A 21,891-nucleotide genomic window follows, 5' to 3' on the forward strand; every position below is an offset into this window, starting at 1 on the left:
TTGTAGGTATTTGGTCATAAACAAAAGTATTGGACAAAATGAAGTGCTGACTATAGATTGTATAAAATATGGACGTATTCTCCATGACATCACCCATAGGTTTCTGAAGAGAGGTTGTGAGGCTCAAAGTGGGTGACTCCGGCCGTCGCCTTCTTGGTAGTACCGACACAGCCTAATTCCTGGCTAATCCAAAAATGGGCAACGATGTGGATCGTCAGCGGAGCTGAGTTGGGCCTGGGTGACAGCTAGCAACTAGTAACCTTTTATGGCACCAACCTGCCACTCAAAACGGCCATGCCCTCAATTATCCCGTACTTTAAGCCTTAACGCTGAATTCACACCAGAGCGGCGGCGAAGTGCGGCAAGCTGTCATGCAGTATCTATGAAAAACTGCGGCGGCCGCTTCCGAGCTCAGCGAGCTATGGCCGTTTGATTCCGCGGCAAAGTGCAGCCAAACAAAAGTTTGGAACAGTTTAACTTTTAGTGGCGAAGTGCGGCCAGAGAGGACCCACAGTAAACAGATCCAGTGACTCCTGTGACATGTTGACCTATGTTACAAAGAATTTCTTCCCGCCTGAAACACATAAAGACGCCTCCTGCCCAAAGAAAAATGCAATTATTGCGGCGAGCTGCACTTAGCCGCTGCCTAGTGTGAATTCAGGGAGGTTAATATATTTCAAACGGGTGAGTCATATGAAAATTCAAATTCAAAACCGTTTTTTGTACCAGGCTGTAAACATGTTTACTTCTGTGGTAAAGTATGGCATTTTAACATGAGGGTCTATGGGGATTGACTCACTTTTGGAACCAGCTTCAAGTGGCCATTTGAGAAACTACAGTTTTTGGCACTTCCACGTTGGCTTCATTTCTCAGCACCAGAGGTTGCCGCTTAGTGCTGACCCTTTAATGGTGCTTGATGAAAGGTCAGGGGATGAAAGCTATTACAAATCATTCTCTTGGGAGCATGAATGTATAGGTACCAAATTTCACGACAATCATTCCAACATTTGTCGAGATATTTCAATAAAAAACAACACACACTTGACACTTGAGGAAAATTCAGGGGATCGCCAAAGTCATTATCATCTGGGAACCATGAATGTGCAAAATGCTGTGCCAATCTTTGAGTAGATGTTGAGAGTAGTTCACTGAATAAGAGAACATTTTGACCTTCTGGTGGCACTACAGGAAGAGTCAGAGGATCATCATTCATTAGAACGTATCCTCTGGGGACCTTGAATATCTGTTTCAGTGTCAATTAATTTGCTTATTGTTGAGATATTTCAGTCTGGACCACGAGGCCGACATTGCCATCCCTAGAGCCGTAGATAAAACATCAATTTTGGTTTTTACAAATAGCAACACGAGGATCAGCATGTGGTTTGAATTTGCCTGGTTGGCTCATTTGCCAGCAGAGTCAAACACTTCCAGCCTTCACGGAGAACGGGGTTCAATCTGATGCATCGCTCAATCCCCTCAGGAAGTATGTGCACCAGTGCAAGCAAAGGAAGTTTATTCCCGCTCCACAGATCTCTGTTTATGTTGGGGCCACCTCGCTAGGATGCAGAGCAGCTTTGATTTTCTTTCCATGTGTGTGTCATTAAATGAGTCACTTTTTTCCACATGATAAGTGCAAAACAAACAAATTGATTGTGTTGTTATTGATGGAGTGCAGGATGTGGCTCTTGGATAGACCACAGAGATGGGTTTGATGGAAGGGAAGCCTCCTCTGTTACTTTAGTGTCGTCACATATTGAGGTTATTTATTGTCATTACTGCAACGATGCACTGATTCTCTGAGTTCGGACAGTTGGTCAGAGGACTGTCGCTGAAATCAATCAGGTCTGTGTCTCTAGCAGATCCAGAGTGCGTGCTAAAACTTGAGTGTGCAGCGTATTACTCAAAAAAAGGAGAACATTTATGTCATAAAAGTTTAATTAAGGCATGAATGCCTGTCAAAGCTTTATCAAGTTTTAAACTTCTAACAATCAGAAGTGGTGGAGACCTGATAAGAGATAAAAGCAATATTTGGTTTTGGATGATGGTGTATTTTTTAAACCTTTCTGAACACAAAACATAACAGGAAAGATGCAAAAACGACATAGAGTGTAGTTCTTGCCAATTTACAGTGTAATTTTTGTACTGTGTTCCAGTACAGTAGGTTACGAACAGATAGGTACAACGATCAAGATGTGATGTTAGGCAGAAATCACTCTGATTGGCTGTTCAGCTTAAACGAATCAGTGCACGAGAAGAGAAACGGAAGAGAGGAAAGCAAGCAAACGAGTAAGGTCAAGAGGACACACAGATACACGGATATTTTCACAACGACATGGACCGCCGCTTTGTTTTCCATACGCATCATAACAACGGCATGTATATCCACAGTCCTTCCGGTTTCCCTTTTTGAATGACGAATACAGACTACCACAGCCTGCTGGTGTGGAGAATTAATTCATCTCCCACAGGCGCAAAACGTACGTGGTAGTTGGCCGTTGGCTGTAGTCTCTGCTTGTGTTCGAGTGCAACTTTTTGGCCAAGACAAAGGCGACATGAGGCGACTCAATGGTTGGCCTTCGTCGCGGCTAGTTCTTTGTGTCGGGTTGGTGTGTCTGGGCCTTAAGAGGGTAACAATGTGGCATGGACAGACCTAGATCAACCTGCAGTTGGAGCTCCGGAGGGAGGTGGAGAGCTCCGTGCTCGGCAGCAGCGGCTCCTCCTCCGAGCGGGAGCAGAGCTTCGCCTCGCTGCTCTAACATCCTCACTGGGAGCCAACACCGACACCACGCTGCCATATTGCTGGGCCCTCTGGAGGGAAGGGAGGCACGGGAGAACCAGACTGAGCGAGTCAGACCCTGCTCCAGTAAAATGAGAGGTTTTCTTAAGGGAATTTGGTGCTCGGAAACACCACCACTTTTGTCCACAAGCACCGCCAAAATCAACACAAAATTAAAGTTTCTCATAACTTTAATGATTTTCCATAACTGGTGTGCATTTAGGCTGAATGAAGTCTGTAAACACACATCAGACTTCTCTCTTTTAACAAAGTATATTTTCATAAAGGTTACAAAATGCCATTTAGTCCCCAGAGGCCTATCTGAATTCCCTCTCCTTGAATTATGGTGGTCTCTAAAGATGCAATCTATCTTAAGATAAGGAGGTTTGCTGTTTGCTTTAGTGGGGTGAAAAATGTAGTATTTGTTTTTTCTTTTGGTGAATGTTTGGGGTTTGCTGTTATCTCCATCATGTTTAACACACGGCTGTGAAACAGAGATGTTCTGGCAGCCAGGCACACAATGGCACAGGGTTATCAGCGGTGTCACTTCTCTCTAGCGAACCCCCCACTCTGTTTCTCAGGGAGGGGGTTCGGCACCAAAATCTGTTTTGCAAAATCTGTTCTGTAATTCTACTATTGTAGGCTACCAGTCGACAACGTTCTCCCTATCAACAATTTAGACTTAAAAACTGAGATGCCGTCAAGAGGAAATGTTCTTTTGACAGTGAATTGTGAGCTTTCTTACATTTTTACTTTGTATAAAACTGAAAGTCAAACTTTCTATCTGTGATGCGTGTCACAAAAATTAAGTTCCCCTTTTTCTGTCAGTGGAAAAGTTGATTCACTGACATCAACAGTTTTTGCTTCCTGATTTTAGTTGAGCCTTTTGAGTTTGAGCCTTATCCAAACCAAAAAAAATAATATTTATAATCTCACGATAATGGAAAGATTTTCAAAATGACACATAAGATACGTACATTTGATTTAGTGTGCGGTTCTGCCAAGCAGGAAAGGAAGAAAATATCTTCCAGATTTCATGAGGTTCATACATTAAAACCAAAAATCTAAAGCAGAAGTGGAAAAGTTTACAGAAAGGTAACAAGGTCAGATCTGTAAGAGATCTTATGTGAGAACTAAACACACTGTTTCTCTGCATTGTCTGACATGTAAAGAACTCCATTTCTCTTGGTTACATATTGATTGTACGACTACAAAGGGAACACAGTTTAAATCGCACAGACAGTGATTGGGTGTGCTCTTTCCATTTGCTCTCTTTTGTTCTCCCTTCAGAAACAATTTACCGCTGCAAGAAGATACTCTTCTCTTCATGTAGAAACTGGTAATGAAACAGATCATTGTGAAACTCCCTTCACTTCCTTCCCTTTATGTTTGCAGCACACAAGCACAACAGGGTTTGAAATACATCCTCATTTAACTAGATTGTCAGGGTTGTGAAGCGTATACATGTTTTATCACACATGTAGCACACAAGTAGAGAGACAGCAACAGACTCCAACAAAGCCTGAACTTTGCCACAAACACCTTCAAGTTTTACTCAATTATTTAAATTATCCATTATTATCCACCACTTTTACACATGACATTCAGTTTATCAAAAAAAAAATACTTCTCAGCTTGTTGAAAAGAGTTGTGTAGTATCTTCAGTGGCTCTCCAAAGTTTATTGAGTTTGATAGAAGTGGACATTAGGAGGCAAGGAGGATCTAATCAAAAACACTGCTGAATTGCATTATGGGAAATGTAGGACTCAGTGTTTTTGGAGCTTGACCAAGGTACTTAAAGTCAGGATATCTTTTATCATCCGTTTTTTAATCTGTCTCTTGTGAGTTCCCAAACTTTATAGAGGTGCAATACCAAATCACTGGAGTACACTTTAATTGCGCAATCCTTACAGTGCATACACATATGTAGTAATAAAAATAAAGAAAATATATTATAAATAGAAAATATGTATTTTCTTGACCTTTGAAAACAGAAATATTGCACATCAGATATTGCACGTTGCTGAGTTGTATTGGCTCTATATACAAGTAAATAAAGGAATAAAAATGTACAAAGGAATAATTAAGGTGCAGTTAGAATGTAAACATCTGTAGTTCTATATATGCATACATGTGGCTAAAAAACGGATATAAAGTCTATTTATGAAAGCTTCTGGGAGACAACCACAACGCTAACTCATGTACAAACGGGGATATGACAACATTGACAGGAAACCAAAATTGTTAGAAACATTACATTAAGTACACAACTATACAAAACATAGCCAGGTCTGGTCGTTTTTAGATATTTTAATGTGGAAAAGTTGCATATTATACCCTTTAAGGTGAGGATGTTATACAGCAACCTACTGTAGTAGCAGGGTACTGGACATAACTAACTAATTGTTGTTCATTATTGTCTCTGACCATCATTACAAGAAAACGTTAATCTTAACAATTTGTCTCATATTCAGAATAAAGCAATAATTGATAATAGCAGAGCTCAGTGAGAACGGGGCCGCTGTGACAATATCTGACTGAGATGGTGGGAACTGAGGTCACACAGGAACTGGATGGTGTTTTCTCAGGGAACATGACTAACTGGAAAATTACAAACAGTGGCGAGCGAGACAAAAGACGACAACAAAAACAAGATTCTCCACAACACTGTGGTTTGGTTGAGTTGGTTTGCAAGAACTGGGTTTTCCAAAATGCAACCACCTGTGGTTAACCAAGGCAGAACATTTATGGTCTGACAGTTTATGAACTCATGTGGGGAGACAGGGTGAGAAAGAGTGGAAATGTTCTCCCATTGAGAAATACAGTAAAACCAGAGAACATTAAAAAAAACACATTTAATGTCGTTTTTGATAGTAGATAGTGTCAGATCTTCTATCCCACTCTCAAAGTTACATCCTCTTTACATTCATTGCAATGTATATGGGCGAAGAGGTGAACCAACCACACCTAATTTATAAAGAATAACACATGCAACTCTTAGAATAGCTGACCTGAAATCAAAGCAATCTGTGTCCTAAACACAAACACAGTAGCTGTCTGTAGGTCATGATAAGAAATGAGATCCACCAGAGGAGTCAAAATGGCGAGATCGATTACTCCGAGGTTTCCCATGAACCGGCCTCTCTCCAGGGAGAGCGAGCCTCTGCTCCACCGCTGCGTTGGTCTCTCTACTGTCATTATCAGCGATGGGAGCCACAATAGGTCAGGGAGATGAGATAACATTGTGAACGGCGGAGCAGCAGGTGAGAGGCTCAACAGGGCACGATTAGGTATCCGGGTCCCAGGGTGTAGCGTTGCCTGGGGGCCTCTGGGGGCTCGGCCCCGCCATCTGCCAGGGTGAATTCCTCCTGCTGGAGAGGAACTGCTCAATAGCAGCACAAACTGTTGCTGTGGGGCGTTGCTTTCAGTTTCTCCTGTTACCTTTTTATAGAGAGAAGTGTTACACTTTACAGTTTCTTTGTTACAGTCTCAAACACAAGCTCAAAGAATGCCTCGCAAACAAAAGACTGAAACTTCTGGCATTTGTGTTGCGCTTTAAAATTGAAGTCCTGCTTTTTATAGGCTTTTTATAGCTACAGCTGAGCATATCTGTGTATATAAATGTATTCCATCTGCACTTGTTAGATATGCAGTCCAGATCCGGCCTGTTTTCTGGATTGCAGGCGTCGGGGCTCCAGTGTGAGGCCATCATTCAGCGGGAGCACACCCCAGGGATGCTCTGATGACAGCCATGCTGGATGGTTCACACATGACCCAAGAGCGCTGCTGCACGCAACACGCTGTCCTGTGACCTGCCAGCGCCAGCCCTACACTTTGATCTGACAGCTATGGTGTAAAATTGGAGATGCCCAACAGACACGAAGTCTGTCTGGCAGACAGGCGTGAACACGGCTGAACATGAGAATATTGAATTAGAAGCCGTCGTGCAAATCCAGGATGTGTTGCGAGGCTCTCGGCTTACCAGACAGGCCAGGTGAGCGGCGATCAATCAAGATTTTTGTAATCGATAGTCTGCAGGAATCAAACAGTAGGTTCCCTTCAGATTGTTTTCATTCACATGTGTATCAAAATCTAGATAAAACCAATGTTTTCATAAAGACACATTATCAGGGACACAACTCAAAAGGTGTGTGCGAGTGAAGAGCAGGAGCCACATCTGTTAAATCACTTAAAATCAGTTAAGAAGCTTGCTGTGCTGCTGCAGATATCAGACACTGATAACTGTGACCACAACCTCTAACCTGAAAGTAATAGATCTTGACATGCTCATTATCCACCGTATCGCTGACAACATCCCGACACCAAAAACCCTCAACAGTCGGCCAAACCAAACCACATTTAATACGTGTCAGTACAGTCACATACACATGACCATTAAGTTTGAGACTGAATTTTATAGCACATACTTTATTAATATGATGTTGCCTTTGGTGCAAGAACATCGGCTGTCTATTTGCAGATCTGGAGGACTGATGATGACATGTCCAGATGTGTAGAGTGACCCTGCACTGACCTCTACAGTCAGTCCTGTTGTGCACCCCAGCAGTGAAGATGCTGGGTAGAGATGGGTTTAATGGTTGCATATTATTTTGCAATCAAACAAACTAGCAAGAAGAAAGTCTGTGGTAACAACAGCATAAGAGTACACGTCAGTCACATTTGACCTTTATCCACCTCTTTTTACATTGACTGTTCACATTATATGTATTCATTTTTGTCATATGGTTTGTCTATGTTGTATTTTCATGATGTTGTTACTCTGTACACACAACATCTATCGCACGTCTGTCCGTCCTGGAAGAGGGATCCCTCCTCAGTTGCTCTTCCTGAGGTTTCTTCCATTTTTTCCCTGTTAAAAGATTTTTTTTTTCAGTTTTTCCTCATCCGATGAGAGGGTCGTACTGGGAAGGACAGTGTCGTATCTTGTACATATTGTAAAGCCCCCTGAGGCAAATTTGTGGTATTGGGCTATACAAATAAAATTTGACTTGACGTGACTCTGAATGGATTTTGCAAAGCATTGTGCAGGCTTCAGGGCTTTAGGGTTACTTTGAAGATTCTGATTACTAACACAAAATATACTCAAAACATAAATTCATATGTATTATTATAGATTAAGCTACCCAGCAGTGTATACAGTAATTTAAAAATATTTAAAGTAGCTCCGCCTTTACCAGCTGCAACATTAAAGTGATGCTTACACATTTAATCATCAATAACTATAATCCAACAATGTAATATATTATAATATTCTGCATAATGAGTATTACTTTTGGTACTTTAAGTGTATTTTGATGGTAATACTTGCAGATGAAAATTAGCCTGTATGGCTAAATCTGGCACATTTACATGATGGCTCATGTTAATTAATGGCCATTGTCCGTTCCTAAATAAAATAAACATAAAACATAAGTAAAACACCGAATGCATGACTTATACTTTTTAGTAGAGTATTTCTACACACTTTTAATTAAGCCTCAAAACATACATTTGTGCAAAAAGCTATTTCTGTATAGTAGGGCTGGGCAATATATTGATATTATATCAATATTGTGATATGCGACAAGATATCGTTTTAAATTTAGGATATTGTAATATGGCATAAGTGTTGTCTTTTCCTTGTTTTAAAAGCTGCATAATTTAATTTTTACCAGACAGTTCTTCTATTATTTGTCTTTACACACTTAGACATTATATTTACAGTACTGATGATTATTTATCCAAAATTTAATGTAAATATTTTGTGAAAGCACCACCCTACAATATCGGCGTAGCATTGATATTGAGGTATTTGGTAAGAAATATTGTGATATTTGATTTTCTCCATATCACCCAGCCCTATACTGTTTAGCACAGCCTAAAATGAGGCCTGTTGTTCAGTGCTGATAGAGCAGACCAGAGGATGAAGGGCTTTATCTGTTACAGCTCAGGCTTCTCTACACATAACATGGCCTCCATCTGTTCAGTCCATCAGGTCTACTGCTGCTGTTTCTGCTGGAAGCTGCTGACAACCTCCAAACAACCCAGAACAAGGGTCCAACATGGGACTATATACGACCCCCCCCCCTGCTGCCCAACCCTCCTGCTGGGCCACCAGAAGGCCTCTGTTTTGATAGTGGCCATTACCCTCATTGGGCTGACCCTCTGAGCTAACATCCCTGCCATTAGATACACAAGTAAGCACGACTGCAAGTACGCTCCATGACACTGGGTAAACATGTTGGCAAACTGGAGGAATGTGAAGCGAGACAGTTCAAAAGACTGTTTGTCTACTGCCACAGACAGAGGAGAGACGTCCATCCAGGGTTTTGATACATGACACATGAATGCTAAAAAAAAACCAACATGGTTGGGTGTTTTTTACGTTATCTTTACAGAATAGATTTATTTTGTATACGCAGACGCCATCTCTGACCTCGCCGGCCTGGCTGGGTCATCGGCCTGTGACGGACGGAGCACTAAATCTCAATCTACACTGTTCACCTTCACCTTTTGGCGATGCCTCCAAATGGGAGTTATTAAGCAGAGCCATGAGACGGAGAGAGACTGGCTTCTCCATCACTGAAACTCACATCACCACCTGGAGAATTGCACGGGCTCCTCATGTGAGGGAGGAAATGTGCTGCTTGAATAATCTAGATTATAATCTATGCAATTAAACCAAATATCTTTCCAGTTGGTGATTTTTATTGCAGCAGTCAGACGTGGAAGAAAATCAAAGGGTCATAAATAGAATCATTAAAACAAGCATGGCTTGTTAGATAATGTATAACTACGTCACTATGATATACGTTCTCGGGCGCTATGAGTGAGACTGTACAGTGAGCTAAACGCACTACAATAAAGGTTAGACAGTTGGTCAAGGAGTTCTTACTGGAGGCAACAGTGAAACTATATCATATATAATATTGAACAACGACTGCAATGATACAATGATAGTGATCTTTCACAGAAAATGATGAGATTCCATAAAGAAGAGTTGGAAAAATTAATTAGTAACAAGGGTGTTTCAGGAGTAGATTAGAGATGTCTGTCGATATTTGCTTGGTCACAGATGCTAGCAACAGAACGTTCAACAGAGTGGCATCATAAAGAAATCCTGTGGCTTGCAAGATATGTATAACAATGCCACTGTGTCACAACAGTTAAGATTTACTATAGAGCCAAGTATTTCCTTTATTGTCTGGTAACACTGGTGTTTCTGCCCACTCTGAAAACAGAAAATCAAACTCTAACATCACTTTTTGTACCACAATTCTTTGCTTGCGATACAACATAAAAGTGTAGATCATGAACAGAGGATTATATATCCCATGTTCAATATATTATAAACACCACAAATTGGTTCAAATGATCTTATCTTGATTTTAAAAAGTAAAAAACACACACACATAGAGATCAGCAGATAACCAGCGGCTCTACCAACAGGCTTTTCTAACAGCACATATTTGTCACAGTTGAACACTGTCAGCTTGGGTTTATTATGGTTGCTTGGACTTTTTGAGGGATCAGACCTCTGCCCTCAAACAAACACTCTGTGGGAGCATGTATGCACTCATGTGGGCTGGGTGGCCTGCTGGGCTGTCTTGCTCCCTGGGGTGTCTGCTCATGAGAGGGCCTGTTATTCAGAGAACATCCTGAGGCCCTCCCACCCTCCCGTAGTGTCTGCGCCTATGGAGAGAAGGAGCTGGGAAAACCCCAGTACAACAGAGCACAATTTGTGGTTAGAAGCTGAGACACTGCTGTTTAGGTAAATATTGTAGCATGGGGAGGAGAGCTGGGATCTTTGTTAGCACAACAAATACAAAAGTGAAAACTGTAATTGGGGAAAATGTTTGGTTATTTCAAAGCAAACTTCCAGATGGCAGCCGCTTACCCTGCTAATCATTAAATGATGGGACAGCTTACACGGCTGAGCTCACATTAACCACTTTCTCCTCTTCACATCATCACCATATGGTCCGCTTTCACTGGGAAAAAACATGTACAGCATCATTATGTTAATGGTGACGCCTCTGCCGTGGCACTCAGCAGACAGAAGGCCAGGCTGAGTGGAGGATGGATGGATGGATGGATGGATGGATGGATGGATGGATGGATGGATGGAGGAGGTGGGGGGGGGATCACTGATTCCCATACAGAGAAGCTGTCATCTTCTCAGGCTGAAATAGGGACACATGCAAATGACTCAGCTGATGCAGACAGGCTATTTGCATGTGTTTATGTGGATGTCAGACACTGTTGAGCGTCATCACGGCCGTACAAAGGAAGGAGGTCATATCTTCTTATGGCAACAGCGTCATAACAGTTATTGATCCGGTTGTTTCACCTCCTGTTCACCTACATAGCTGACCACCATGTCTAGCAGAGGATGGGGGACTTTTAAAGAGGACCTATTGTGCTTATTTCGAGGTGCATACTCATATTTTGGGTTTCTACCAGAACATGTTTACATGCCTTTTAGACGCTTTCTCATACCGGCTCTGCTGGTCAGCTGGCCCACTCTAGCCGCTGGGCAGGTATTATGCAAATGTGTTGCTTGATGACATCACCACGTTACGGAAGAAATAGGTCCTCTTTAAATGACTTAAAAGTTGCTGCTACTGATAGTAGCTTGAACATGGGGATTAGGTTCAAAAGAAAGACAACTCAGCTGATGAATGACTGCTGTGTTTCCATTAGTTGTCATACTGCAAAATCCTGCATTGTGCTCTTCTTTAGAACCACACATTGGGTTTGTAAACATCCTACTTGTGTATCTTTATTTCACTGACACTGGGATGAAATTAGTCTGAAATTACTTAAAGGAATACCAGACTAGAAAGAGGATTTTGGGAGAACAAATTCTGTCTTATTATCCAAACTTACAGATTAATGTCAGACATGCTGACATCATCACATTCCTGATTGGAAAGTTAGTTGGTTTGATAGTTGATCCTTAGTTTTTGATTTATTAACTATTGTAAAAGACAAACTCTCTCACAAAGCAGGCACTGAAAATACATACATGAAGAATTAGATTATTTATACATGCACAGGACTACATGTAATAATGATGTTATCACAAATACTAGTAAAAATATGTCTGACGGCTTTCTAATGCATCCCTGTAGACATTTGTCTAGAGCTTTTGCTTCTTGTTTTAAGGGTTTAACTAATACATTAAGTGGCTCCCCTACTGATTCATCACTTATGTGATGGATTCAAGTCTTGATTGCTCACCAACATCTTTAGTTATTTGTCGCCATCTGCTGGACATATTTCAGTTATGGAAAACACATGCTGTGAACTTGTGAAACATTGGGAGGCGCTGTGGGTCCACTGTGCAGCCTCTACAAATAGAAAGCTTTTTATTGCCATGCAGCCTCTACCGTACCTATATAGACATTTTCATTGTCATTCTGTTGCTAGGGCAACAACTTTGGTCCAGGTTTATTTCCTATCAGCTACTGCATTAACAAACATTGCAACAGGAAATACAAATATGTTGTCATGTTTGAAAAAGTCTATACTCAATATTATATTGACACCCTTTAAAACACAAATCTTGTTATTTGCTCCCAATTTAGCAAATGATATCAGGTGAAGAAATTGTTGGTTTCATTTTAACCCCATTTGCTAGTTGTTAGTCTTTTTCTGCAATGGTCTAAACTTAACATTCACATCCAAGCTTTCAGATTGCGCTAAATTGGCAGTGTTTGTTATATAAACTGTGAAATAGGGACCTTTTGTGTTTACTTGCAAATGCTAAGCTTCACAGTATGTCTCGGTACTGCTATGCTTGGACTGATTTAGTAAAATAGTTGTTATAAAGTAGGGTATTGCAAAGATGCAGATTGCACTTCCAAGGAAAAATTTTGCAAATCATAGCTGCCACATCACTATTGTTAGGTTGCCTCTTTCTTACTGGATTTCATGTCCGTGAGTAAAATAATTTATTTTCTTCAAGAGGTTGAAAAGAAATATGTCATCACTATCTTGAAGAGAACATATAGATGCAGTTCCAGTTTCTGTAAATGTAAACATTTGCATTACATAAATCACTTTTTTTTTTAAATTAAATTTACTAATTCAAGTTCTTCCTCTCGTAGCATTCACACCAGACATTAAATTGTAGTTCTATTTCAACGATGAGACCACCTATAACTCCTCGTCACACACACCAACTGACTAGTATACACAAGCAAAAGACTGAAAACACGTAGGGGAAAAATATAGAGCTGAGCTGATTATGTGCATGTACTCTTTATCAAAAGGGAATAAGACAAACAGAAAAAGACAATTTAAACAAGGATTTTTTTATTTTGACAGTGGTACAAGTTGCTCGCAGCGGCAGCCTGTTCACAGTCACACCTAAAACTTCTGGAACTGCTTCTTGGCTCCAGCAGCCTTCGTCACTTTGAGGACGTTGAACCGCACGGTCTTGCTGAGTGGTCGGCACTCTCCGACGGTGACGATGTCGCCAACTGTGACGTCTCTGCAGAAAAACACCACAATAATGATATCAACAGGTGGTTGGGGTATGGTTGTCCAAGACCAAGCTTATAAAGATTTAGCCATGTTGGAGCAGAAGCTGCATCAGTGTTTGCCATAGGCAGTATCGTCACAGCTTCTTGAGCTTGGAAGACCATCGTGAGAAAAACATCATTTGCAGCAAGTTGTGATCACATGAACTGATATTAAAACAGACCTATAGTAGAACAATTATATTGTAAACATGTTCAAATTGCTACATTATTTTCCAGACTTTGCATATACATTTGTGAACTATCCAAGTTTGGAAAGTAAAACAACAATTTGACTGAACCCTGAATAAAAAACATTTGAGCAGCGTAGTACCTGAAGCAAGGAGACAGGTGGACAGAGATGTTCTTGTGCCTCTTCTCAAAGCGGTTGTATTTGCGGATGTAATGCAGGTAGTCACGTCGGATAACGATGGTCCTCTGCATCTTCATTTTGGTCACCACACCTGTAGACCACACACAAAAGGAAGTTGGTTATCACAGCAGCTTTCTATGGATATTGCAGTGGACACTCAATTTTTTTTATAGGATCGTCACTCCACTACATCAGTGTTGCCATAAGGCACTGTCGTCAGAACCCAGAGGGTTTGGAAGACCATCGTGAGAAAAACATCATTTGCAGCACAGTGACAAGAAAAAGGAAAGTGAATATGAAGTTTGTTGTAAGTTACCCTGTAAAGACACTGGTTCTGGCTTAGGTTGCTTCACCTGTACAAGAATATGTTGATTTGCAGTCAGGAAAAATTACTAACCTTGTGCTCAAGAGCAAAATCAATACTCACATTTTCACTCACATTCAAGACTTGAAGTATCCTGTACACTAAATGTCAAAAGTAGCCAAAAGTCTTGTCAAAGTAATCCGTAATTATGTGTTACTGTTTGCACATTATATTTCTGGATTAAGTGTAAGATAATGTAAGAATTATTATAGTATAGTTTTGCATACTTTTGAGTATTGATAGGCTACTTGTGTGCAGTTTTATTATTAAATTGTAGCAGAGAGTGATGTTTAAATGACAGCAAGTTCTCTGTTGCAGCATCCCAAGCCAGTGCCAGTAGGGTAGTATTTAACTATAAGTGTACAGTATACTGTAAAGTGTTCAAACTTACCAGAGAGGATACGGCCACGAATGGAGACATTACCAGTGAAGGGGCATTTCTTGTCAATGTAAGTGCCGTCAATAGCCTGATGAATAAAAAAATATATTGTTAGTGTCATCACTCTATACATATTGCTTAGTTATAATAGCAATAGTCATTTTTTTTTACTGTTTTGTGACTGCATCAGCATTGCCATAAGGCACTATCGTCAGAACCATGAAGGCTTGGAAGACCATCGTGAAAAACATCATTTGCAGCTATTAAAAGGGAACATAACAGCTCCAGTTTCCTACATAACTTTCAGGACAATTCAAAAGTGTACCTCTCTTGGGGTTTTGAAGCCCAGACCCACACTCTTGTGGTAGCGTGGGAGCTTCTCCTTCACCTCCTTGGCACCATCAGCGACCAGAACACGCTTCTTGTTCTGGAAGATGGTGGGCTGCTTCTGATAAGCCCTCTCGGTCTGTGTGGAACAAGGAGATCAACATGTTAGGACCGTGTAGAGCAGACACTGAGGAGGTATCCAGTCACAGGACACCGCCCGGCCTCGCTAAGTTAGCTAGTTCAACACTTACTTCCTCTTAGGAGGAACTGAAATAGCCATTAGCTGAAATTAAGCATCATTAAATAGATTAGAGGGGGTTTGTTTTGATGTGAATCGTTGCAGAGTGCAGTATAAACAAAGCAATGCACTGTTAATGAAGAGTTTAGTGGAAGCACGCTAAGCTATCAGAGTTAGCATCCAGGCTAGTGTAACGTCACACGAGGGGATGCTTAACTTCAACAACAAATCACATATTAACGGCTCAATGTGGTTTTAAATGGCTCATTACGGTGTATAAACATCATGTAAAGCCACATAGTTATTTATCCGGCTAAATACGTTTATTAAAATGCACAAAACATCGTTTTAGATTCACCACGCCGCTTCGCTGAACGTACTTGTGCATCCGCCATCTTTGCCTGCCGAGTCGTAAAGAGGCCTAAAGATGCGCGCGACGGACGGAAGAGCGCAAGACACAGGAAGTGACGTTTACAAAAAAAAGGCGAGGCTCCAAAAATAAACACTTTTTTTTTATTGTTTTGTTAACTTTACCAAACAGATAGACGCGGTATATATATTATGTAAACACGACCTTTAAATAATAAAAAAAAAATATTATTTATTTGCAGTCCAAACTCTTCCATAGAATAGATCTATAAAACGTCTCACCTACACTAGTGATGGGAATTTAGGCTCTTTTTAGTGAGCCAGATCATTTGGCTCAGCTCACAAAGAAGAGCCGGTTCTTTCGGCTCCCAAACGGCTCTTCATTTTACCACTTCTGCCTTTTATAATTCAGCCAAATATAGCGTTGTTTTTGTGACAGGCAAGAATAATGCATGAATAATTAATTTTTCAGGCATAATTCATTTATTTAGAGAAAAGCTAATTTCTTTGTTGTCTCAGTTATTACTGTATCATTTTCAGGACATGTCATTTAATTTTTGGATGTAAATATGCATAAAAACTGGTCACTGTACAGACTATGCAGCACATATGCAGTGAAACAGAAAGAGGAATAATGCAGATAGGTGATGCAGATCCTTGTGTGTGTGGGTTGATTTTGCGTTGATCTGTTGGTAATGCCTCGGGGTTCCAGTAGGGGGATCGCGCTCCTCTTCCTCACTCAATACAGAGACGAGTGAAGGGAAGAGCTGCGTGTGTGATTTATTCATCCTTCTCTCTCACTATTTCCCCTGTTTAAGGGGCACAACATTTTGACCTATGATTAGTATGTGTTCACATATATCGCTTAAATAATTCAATATAATTATATTAATCCTTATAATTTCCAGAATACCATAATTTTACATGCTGCTTCATTTCCGCACACCACACTCCTCTCTCCTTCCACGCATCCCTGCCCCTCCCTGCTTGATGGTATGATCCTTGTCTGTCATAACCTGATGGGTCGCACGGACGTCATTAACACAACATTCAGTAACAGTAAGTGCATGAAGTGCCCCTAGCTCAGAGAAGATCATCCTATCATTCTGCGTTGAATTAATAAAAAAAAATAAAAAATAAAAAAAAACGTCTCTCATGGTGCGTGTCCACAGGGGCGTTTTTTATCGCGAGGGGACGCGACGCTTCCCAACATTGGACGCTTGGTGGGCTGCCCTAGAAACAAGGCACTCGGCTCCTGATTGGACGAACGCTTTCCCGCTGTTGGCTGCTGCTCTCAAACCGGAACCAGTATGGAGGCTCGTTTGTAAACTTTCTTCTCTTATTTCACGTAAATAGTTCACTGAAATGTGTTTCTGAAAACATTTGAGGCGAGAAATAACCCATGCAGTTGCCGAATCTGTCTTTATTTTGGCTCGACAACGTTTAGTTTAAAAGATTATCGGGAGTTTCGAGAGGCGGCGAGTCGCGTCGGACGCCCGTGATTTGCATAAAGTAGCCAGGACCTCAACTTCATGCAAATGAGGAGCGGGCTTCCTGCACGCCTAGTCTCTCGAATCGCGACGCCACACTACCGGAATGCATTGCGCGGCTTCTTGCATAGACAATGAATGGGGAGCGTGGAAAGCACGTAGCCTGTGGACACGTACCGTCAGACGGGAGATGGCTCCTATCGTTCACTTAAAAGACCCGGCTCTTTGAACCGGCTCGTTCGCCACCAACACATCACTATATTGAACGTCATGGCGTCACATGAGTCCTGACGTCATGCCTTTACGTGATATGACTTTATGATTGCACGGAAGCGCTGAACATCAGACAACAAGATGGCATCACACCCGGGAGGCGGCGATCAAGGTAGCATCAGTAATATATTGTTTTTAAACTAAACTGAGTGTGACAGTGTCGCCAGTAGTGTGGCAGACAAAGCTAACCTCACACTGTAACTGTTATCTCTTGTTGTGTGGCTGTAGCTTGTTTGTTTCCCTCCAGTATCAGCAGCTGAACTGAGGTTAGCACGATGGCTAACCTCAGAGTGAGTTAGCAAATAACAAAACCGAAACTCACGTATTAAGAGACCAACGTTACGACCTTTCACCCAGACAATGTCAAGGTCCCTCTGTGTCTCTGGCTCTGTACATGTCTAATGTGATGTTATTAGCCACAATATTGACTTACTTTGGTAAAACTGACTTAGCTAATGTTAGCCTAATTAACTCAGCTAACAACAAGCTAACAGCATTTTGTTCTGTATCTGTTTCTGCGAGTGTCTCTGTTTACAGACAAACTACAGTAGTAAATACAGGTTTAACAACAAATGATCAACTGAATCTAATGGTTTTTTTATCTGTTATTTGAAGTATGGCTATTCAAATCAATTCAAACTTTATTTCAGACACACAGGAGAGTCCATAGCAATCAAAGAAACAAAACAAATACAAGACAAGACCTCAGCAGTTCATCATTCAGTTCATATATAGGCTGTCTCGCCAGTGTTTTCTGAGCCTGGATGAGTACCGACTAGTGCAGCTCTTGCTCGGGCTGGTTAAAGCCTCTATGATGCTGTTCTCTGACTCATCCACACGACAAATCTAAGTAAACTAATCTAAGTAGACTCTTAAAATATAGTTTACTCACTGTAGTGTGGTATCAGATTCAGATTGAAGTGACTGTAAACACTTCAACTATTCACTCATTTATTTCTAATATGAGATAAGATTCACTTTATTATCATTTCACTGAGTATTTGCATGCACAGAAGGAAACGAAATATTGTTTCTCCCAGCTCCCGTCAGTGCATTAAAAAGGATAGAATAAATAAGTATTAAAATTAACATACCTAAAAATAACAATAGAAAAATAAAATAAGTAAATGTTTCAGACACGATTTCACCCAATTTGCAGTCATACACCCAATTTGCAGTCGTGTTTAGCAGCAGAAAACAGTGTGTTTATGTCCATAGTAAAGTGCTGTTTGCATTACTGTTCCAAAAATTGTCTTTGGTCAGGTGACTAGCTTTAAAAACTGTTTCTGTGTTGATGCTGGGGGGTTGGATGTGAGTGTTTGGGTGGGGAGGAGGGGACACAGTCCATTTACAAGCCTTATTAAACCGTTTGTGGGAAGAAGCTGTTCAGCATCCTGCTGGACCTACAGCAGATGCTCCTGAACCTCTTCCCAGATGGTAGTAGGGAGAACAGGCCGTGAGAAGGGTGGTGAGGGTCCTTGATGATGGAGGAAGCCCTGTGAATGCAGCGCTGCTGTTGGAGCTCCATCAGGGATTGAAGAGGGGCACCAATGATTCTGCTTGCCGTCTTCACCATCCTGTTTAGCTGCCGTTGTTCGTATGCCCTGCAGCTCCTAAACCAGGAAGTGAAGCTGTATGTTAGGATGCTTTCAATGGTGCCCCTGTAGAAGGAGTTGAGGTGATGAGTCGGGAGACCTGCCTTTCTGAGTCCCTGGAGGGGGTGGAGCCGCTGCTTGGCTTTTTTGATGACTGTTTAGCTGGTTGTAAAACAGTATCCGCATTTGGATGATTTAACATTGACCTTTGTCTTTCAGGCAATACTAAAGACCAGATACTGGAAGTAGGAGCTGTTTTGTTAAAAGAGTGAGTATACACATGTATTATACATTTGGGTTTCTCATTATTGAATGGGACACACACAGTCAGATCATACTTAATGTTGTCTGTCTGTGTTCCCCCTGTGTAGTTTCATCTACGAGCGGGTTCAGCGGCATGGAGATACTTCAGTGACCAGAGCACAGCTGGGTGGAGGAGAGCTATGTGACCCAAACCACAAGAAGCTCGCCATGTGCTTGCAGCAGATTGGAGATGAGCTGGATGGAAATATAGAGCTCCAAAAGTGAGATAGCTGCCTGTGTGTCACTTCCATCAAATTTCAGGCCTGAATAATTATTAATGAGCGGGTTTTTACTAGTAATAACTGTATAATTAGCCTGTCTTTAATCGCTAAATGTTGTTTTCCCCCCCAGGATGATAAACAACTCTTCGATCAGTCCCACTAAAGAGATGTTTATGAAAGTCGCCATTGAGATCTTTTCAGATGGAAAATTCAACTGGGGCAGGGTGGTTGCACTGTTCTACTTTGCCTGTCGACTCGTCATCAAAGTGAGTTTAGCATCTCTGTTCAGGGTTCCTACGCAGTATGGAAAAGTATGGAATTTGATTTGAATAATTTCCAGGTCTGGATAAGTATGGAAAAAAGAAAGGAGAGTATGGAATTTTGAAATGGAAAATGTGTAGGAACCCTCATTATAAAACAAAACAAAGTTAGACATATCTGTATTATGGAATTATGATTGAATAACAAAGACCTTAAGCCTGACGCATCTCCCATTCACACCATCTCAGGCTCTTGTGACTAATGTTCCCGATATCATCCGAACAATAATCAGCTGGACCATGGACTACCTCCGGGAAAATGTGATCAACTGGATCAGGGAGCAAGGTGGCTGGGTAAGAGGCTAGCTAATGCAGTTCAAACTCGACATTTATTAGTAATAGAGCTGCTGCTCCTGATTGCTTGTATGACACATGCTCATATCTGTTGTGTTCATGATTTCTAGGAGGGTATTCGGTCCCACTTTGGCACACCCACATGGCAGACGGTGGGAGTTTTCTTGGCTGGTGTTCTCACCACTGTTCTAGTCATTCGCAAGATGTGAGGTGTTTGTGATGAGCAGACGTGAAAGATGGGAAGACGGACGCCTGAGGGAAATTGGGACGGGAACGGGAACATCTGAAAGAGAACAGAAAGAAGTTATGGCAGAGTGAACAAGTTGAACAGGAAGAGCTTGTATTAGGACACGAAGAGCCAGTCTTCGTTCCTGTCTCCTTTTCATTTCCAAGGATTGGGAGTTAGACTGAATGCACTGTCGCACCCATGATTCCTGTGCCACTGAGGAAGTGAGCGGAGCATGATTACATGCTTAAAATGGGGGGGGTGGAGAGTTTGTCAGACTTTAACAGGGAATGCATTTTAAGTAATTTATTTTTTACTTGGTACAGACAAAAATAGTCACGCATTCTGTTTTCTGCCCATAAAAATATATGGACTGAACATTTTTGAAATTAGAGTTTCCTTTTTTTGCTTTATTTTCATTTCACTTTCGTTCCATTCAGATTGCTTTTCTGATCTTCCCGCTCTCTCCATCCACCTCATCCCGGTGCCTGTATGCTAGAAGAAATCCATCTTCATATGTATCTGTGAGTGTTAACTGGTGTAAATCTGTAATGATCTGCTAGCAATGAACACATTGGACGGTGGTCACATCCCACCGAGAGATATTTTTGCAAACAATTATTAGATTTACTAAGCATATACATATATACCAAGCAAATGACACATCCAATTATATTTGGGCTCAAATAAACCTGAATAATCTCTCCCCTTGAATACACAACTCAACCTTATTTCAGTGGTTAACAAAAGTGCCACAACAGGAATTTGTGTACAAAGTTATATTACGTTAAGCATTGTGACCTTAATGTGGCTTCCACTTAAAACAAACAACCCTGCCTATTAGTGTCTGTGACATTTCACGTGGTCTATGGAAGATGTTGTACCGCAGACGCAGAAAGCATTAGATTGCTCACAGATGCTTACCTCATTTCACACATACCGTACTGTACGTTTACTTGAGATATTCAAACTGCAATCTTTATCTACACAGCAAATGGCTTTTTATACATACTTCTTTGTTTGTCAGTGCCTTGGTGTTTTTTTTACTATGAAATCACTTTGATATTCTCAACTTTTCACCTTTTTCTATCACATTTGTAAAGCTCAAATTAGTTTCCAGTCCCCCCCTGAAAATCATTTTGCTGTGATCTTGTCTTTGTAATATGGAAAATAAATCTTATAACTCTGATTGTGTCTATGGGTATGTATAATTAGTATAGGGATGAGGATATTCAACAGGCTTACAGTGGTACTTTCACCAGCTAGAGGCTGCAAATCAGCATGTTAGCCTGCTAATGTTAGCATTTAGCTCAAAGAACTGTTGTGCCTGAGTGCAGCTTCACAGAGCCGCTAGCATGGTTATAGACTCTTAAGTGTTATTTAACTGCATTAACAGTGACAATACATATAAAATGTGGATTGAAGGATATGCTAGGATATTGGTAATTATGTGCTCAGCCCATTTAATGACAATCTGCCAGTTTGCAAAGTTGGTATTTTAGCCTGTAGGAACATGTTTTGAGACACTACACAAGTGTACAGGGTTCATAATATGAGGAGCATTTATATGCTCAGTAAATGTAATGGTTATGTTTGTAGATTCTGATATTGCTTGTGCACAGGTGGAAAATATAGCATGAGGACAGTGCTAGAGGAAATGTCAGGGGGTCACCAAAACCACTGAGATTCAACCTCCAAGCTCTCATGAATACCTCCTGCAAATGTCATGGAAATCCAGGCGTTGCAGTACTTCCAAAGTAAATTCAAGTAAGAAAACAGCTTTCATTTTGAAGTTGTCGTTAAAGGGGATTTTTGAT

At 41.1% G+C, this 21,891-nt stretch overlaps 2 protein-coding genes and 3 non-coding genes across 5 annotated transcripts; 1 reads left to right on the plus strand and 4 right to left on the minus strand.

The window, feature by feature from the left end:
* Nucleotides 1–13,077: 13,077 nt before the first annotated feature.
* On the minus strand, nt 13,078–15,512 carry rps11 (ribosomal protein S11). Its single transcript, XM_037793344.1, has 5 exons — nt 15,364–15,512; nt 14,744–14,884; nt 14,431–14,506; nt 13,637–13,766; nt 13,078–13,274 (listed from the first exon to the last, which is right to left on the minus strand). The coding sequence occupies exons 1-5, from the start codon at nt 15,376–15,378 to the stop codon at nt 13,151–13,153; spliced, it is 486 nt and encodes a 161-aa protein (XP_037649272.1). The 5' UTR covers nt 15,379–15,512; the 3' UTR covers nt 13,078–13,150.
* Nucleotides 13,367–13,450, minus strand: LOC119502581. The gene has a single exon (XR_005210104.1). It is a non-coding gene; the product is annotated as a small nucleolar RNA SNORD35 (small nucleolar RNA).
* On the minus strand, nt 13,858–13,941 carry LOC119502598. The gene has a single exon (XR_005210121.1). It is a non-coding gene; the product is annotated as a small nucleolar RNA SNORD35 (small nucleolar RNA).
* LOC119502599 lies at nt 14,596–14,677 on the minus strand. The gene has a single exon (XR_005210122.1). It is a non-coding gene; the product is annotated as a small nucleolar RNA SNORD35 (small nucleolar RNA).
* Nucleotides 15,513–17,117: 1,605 nt separating the features above from the next.
* On the plus strand, nt 17,118–21,263 carry LOC119501558 (apoptosis regulator BAX-like). The gene is made up of 6 exons (XM_037791990.1): nt 17,118–17,227; nt 18,930–18,978; nt 19,082–19,234; nt 19,365–19,500; nt 19,744–19,848; nt 19,959–21,263. The coding sequence occupies exons 1-6, from the start codon at nt 17,197–17,199 to the stop codon at nt 20,055–20,057; spliced, it is 573 nt and encodes a 190-aa protein (XP_037647918.1). The 5' UTR covers nt 17,118–17,196; the 3' UTR covers nt 20,058–21,263.
* Nucleotides 21,264–21,891: the final 628 nt, after the last annotated feature.

The sequence above is a fragment of the Sebastes umbrosus genome, chromosome 14 (genome assembly GCF_015220745.1).
Source record: "Sebastes umbrosus isolate fSebUmb1 chromosome 14, fSebUmb1.pri, whole genome shotgun sequence".
Classification (NCBI taxonomy): Eukaryota; Metazoa; Chordata; class Actinopteri; order Perciformes; family Sebastidae; genus Sebastes; species Sebastes umbrosus.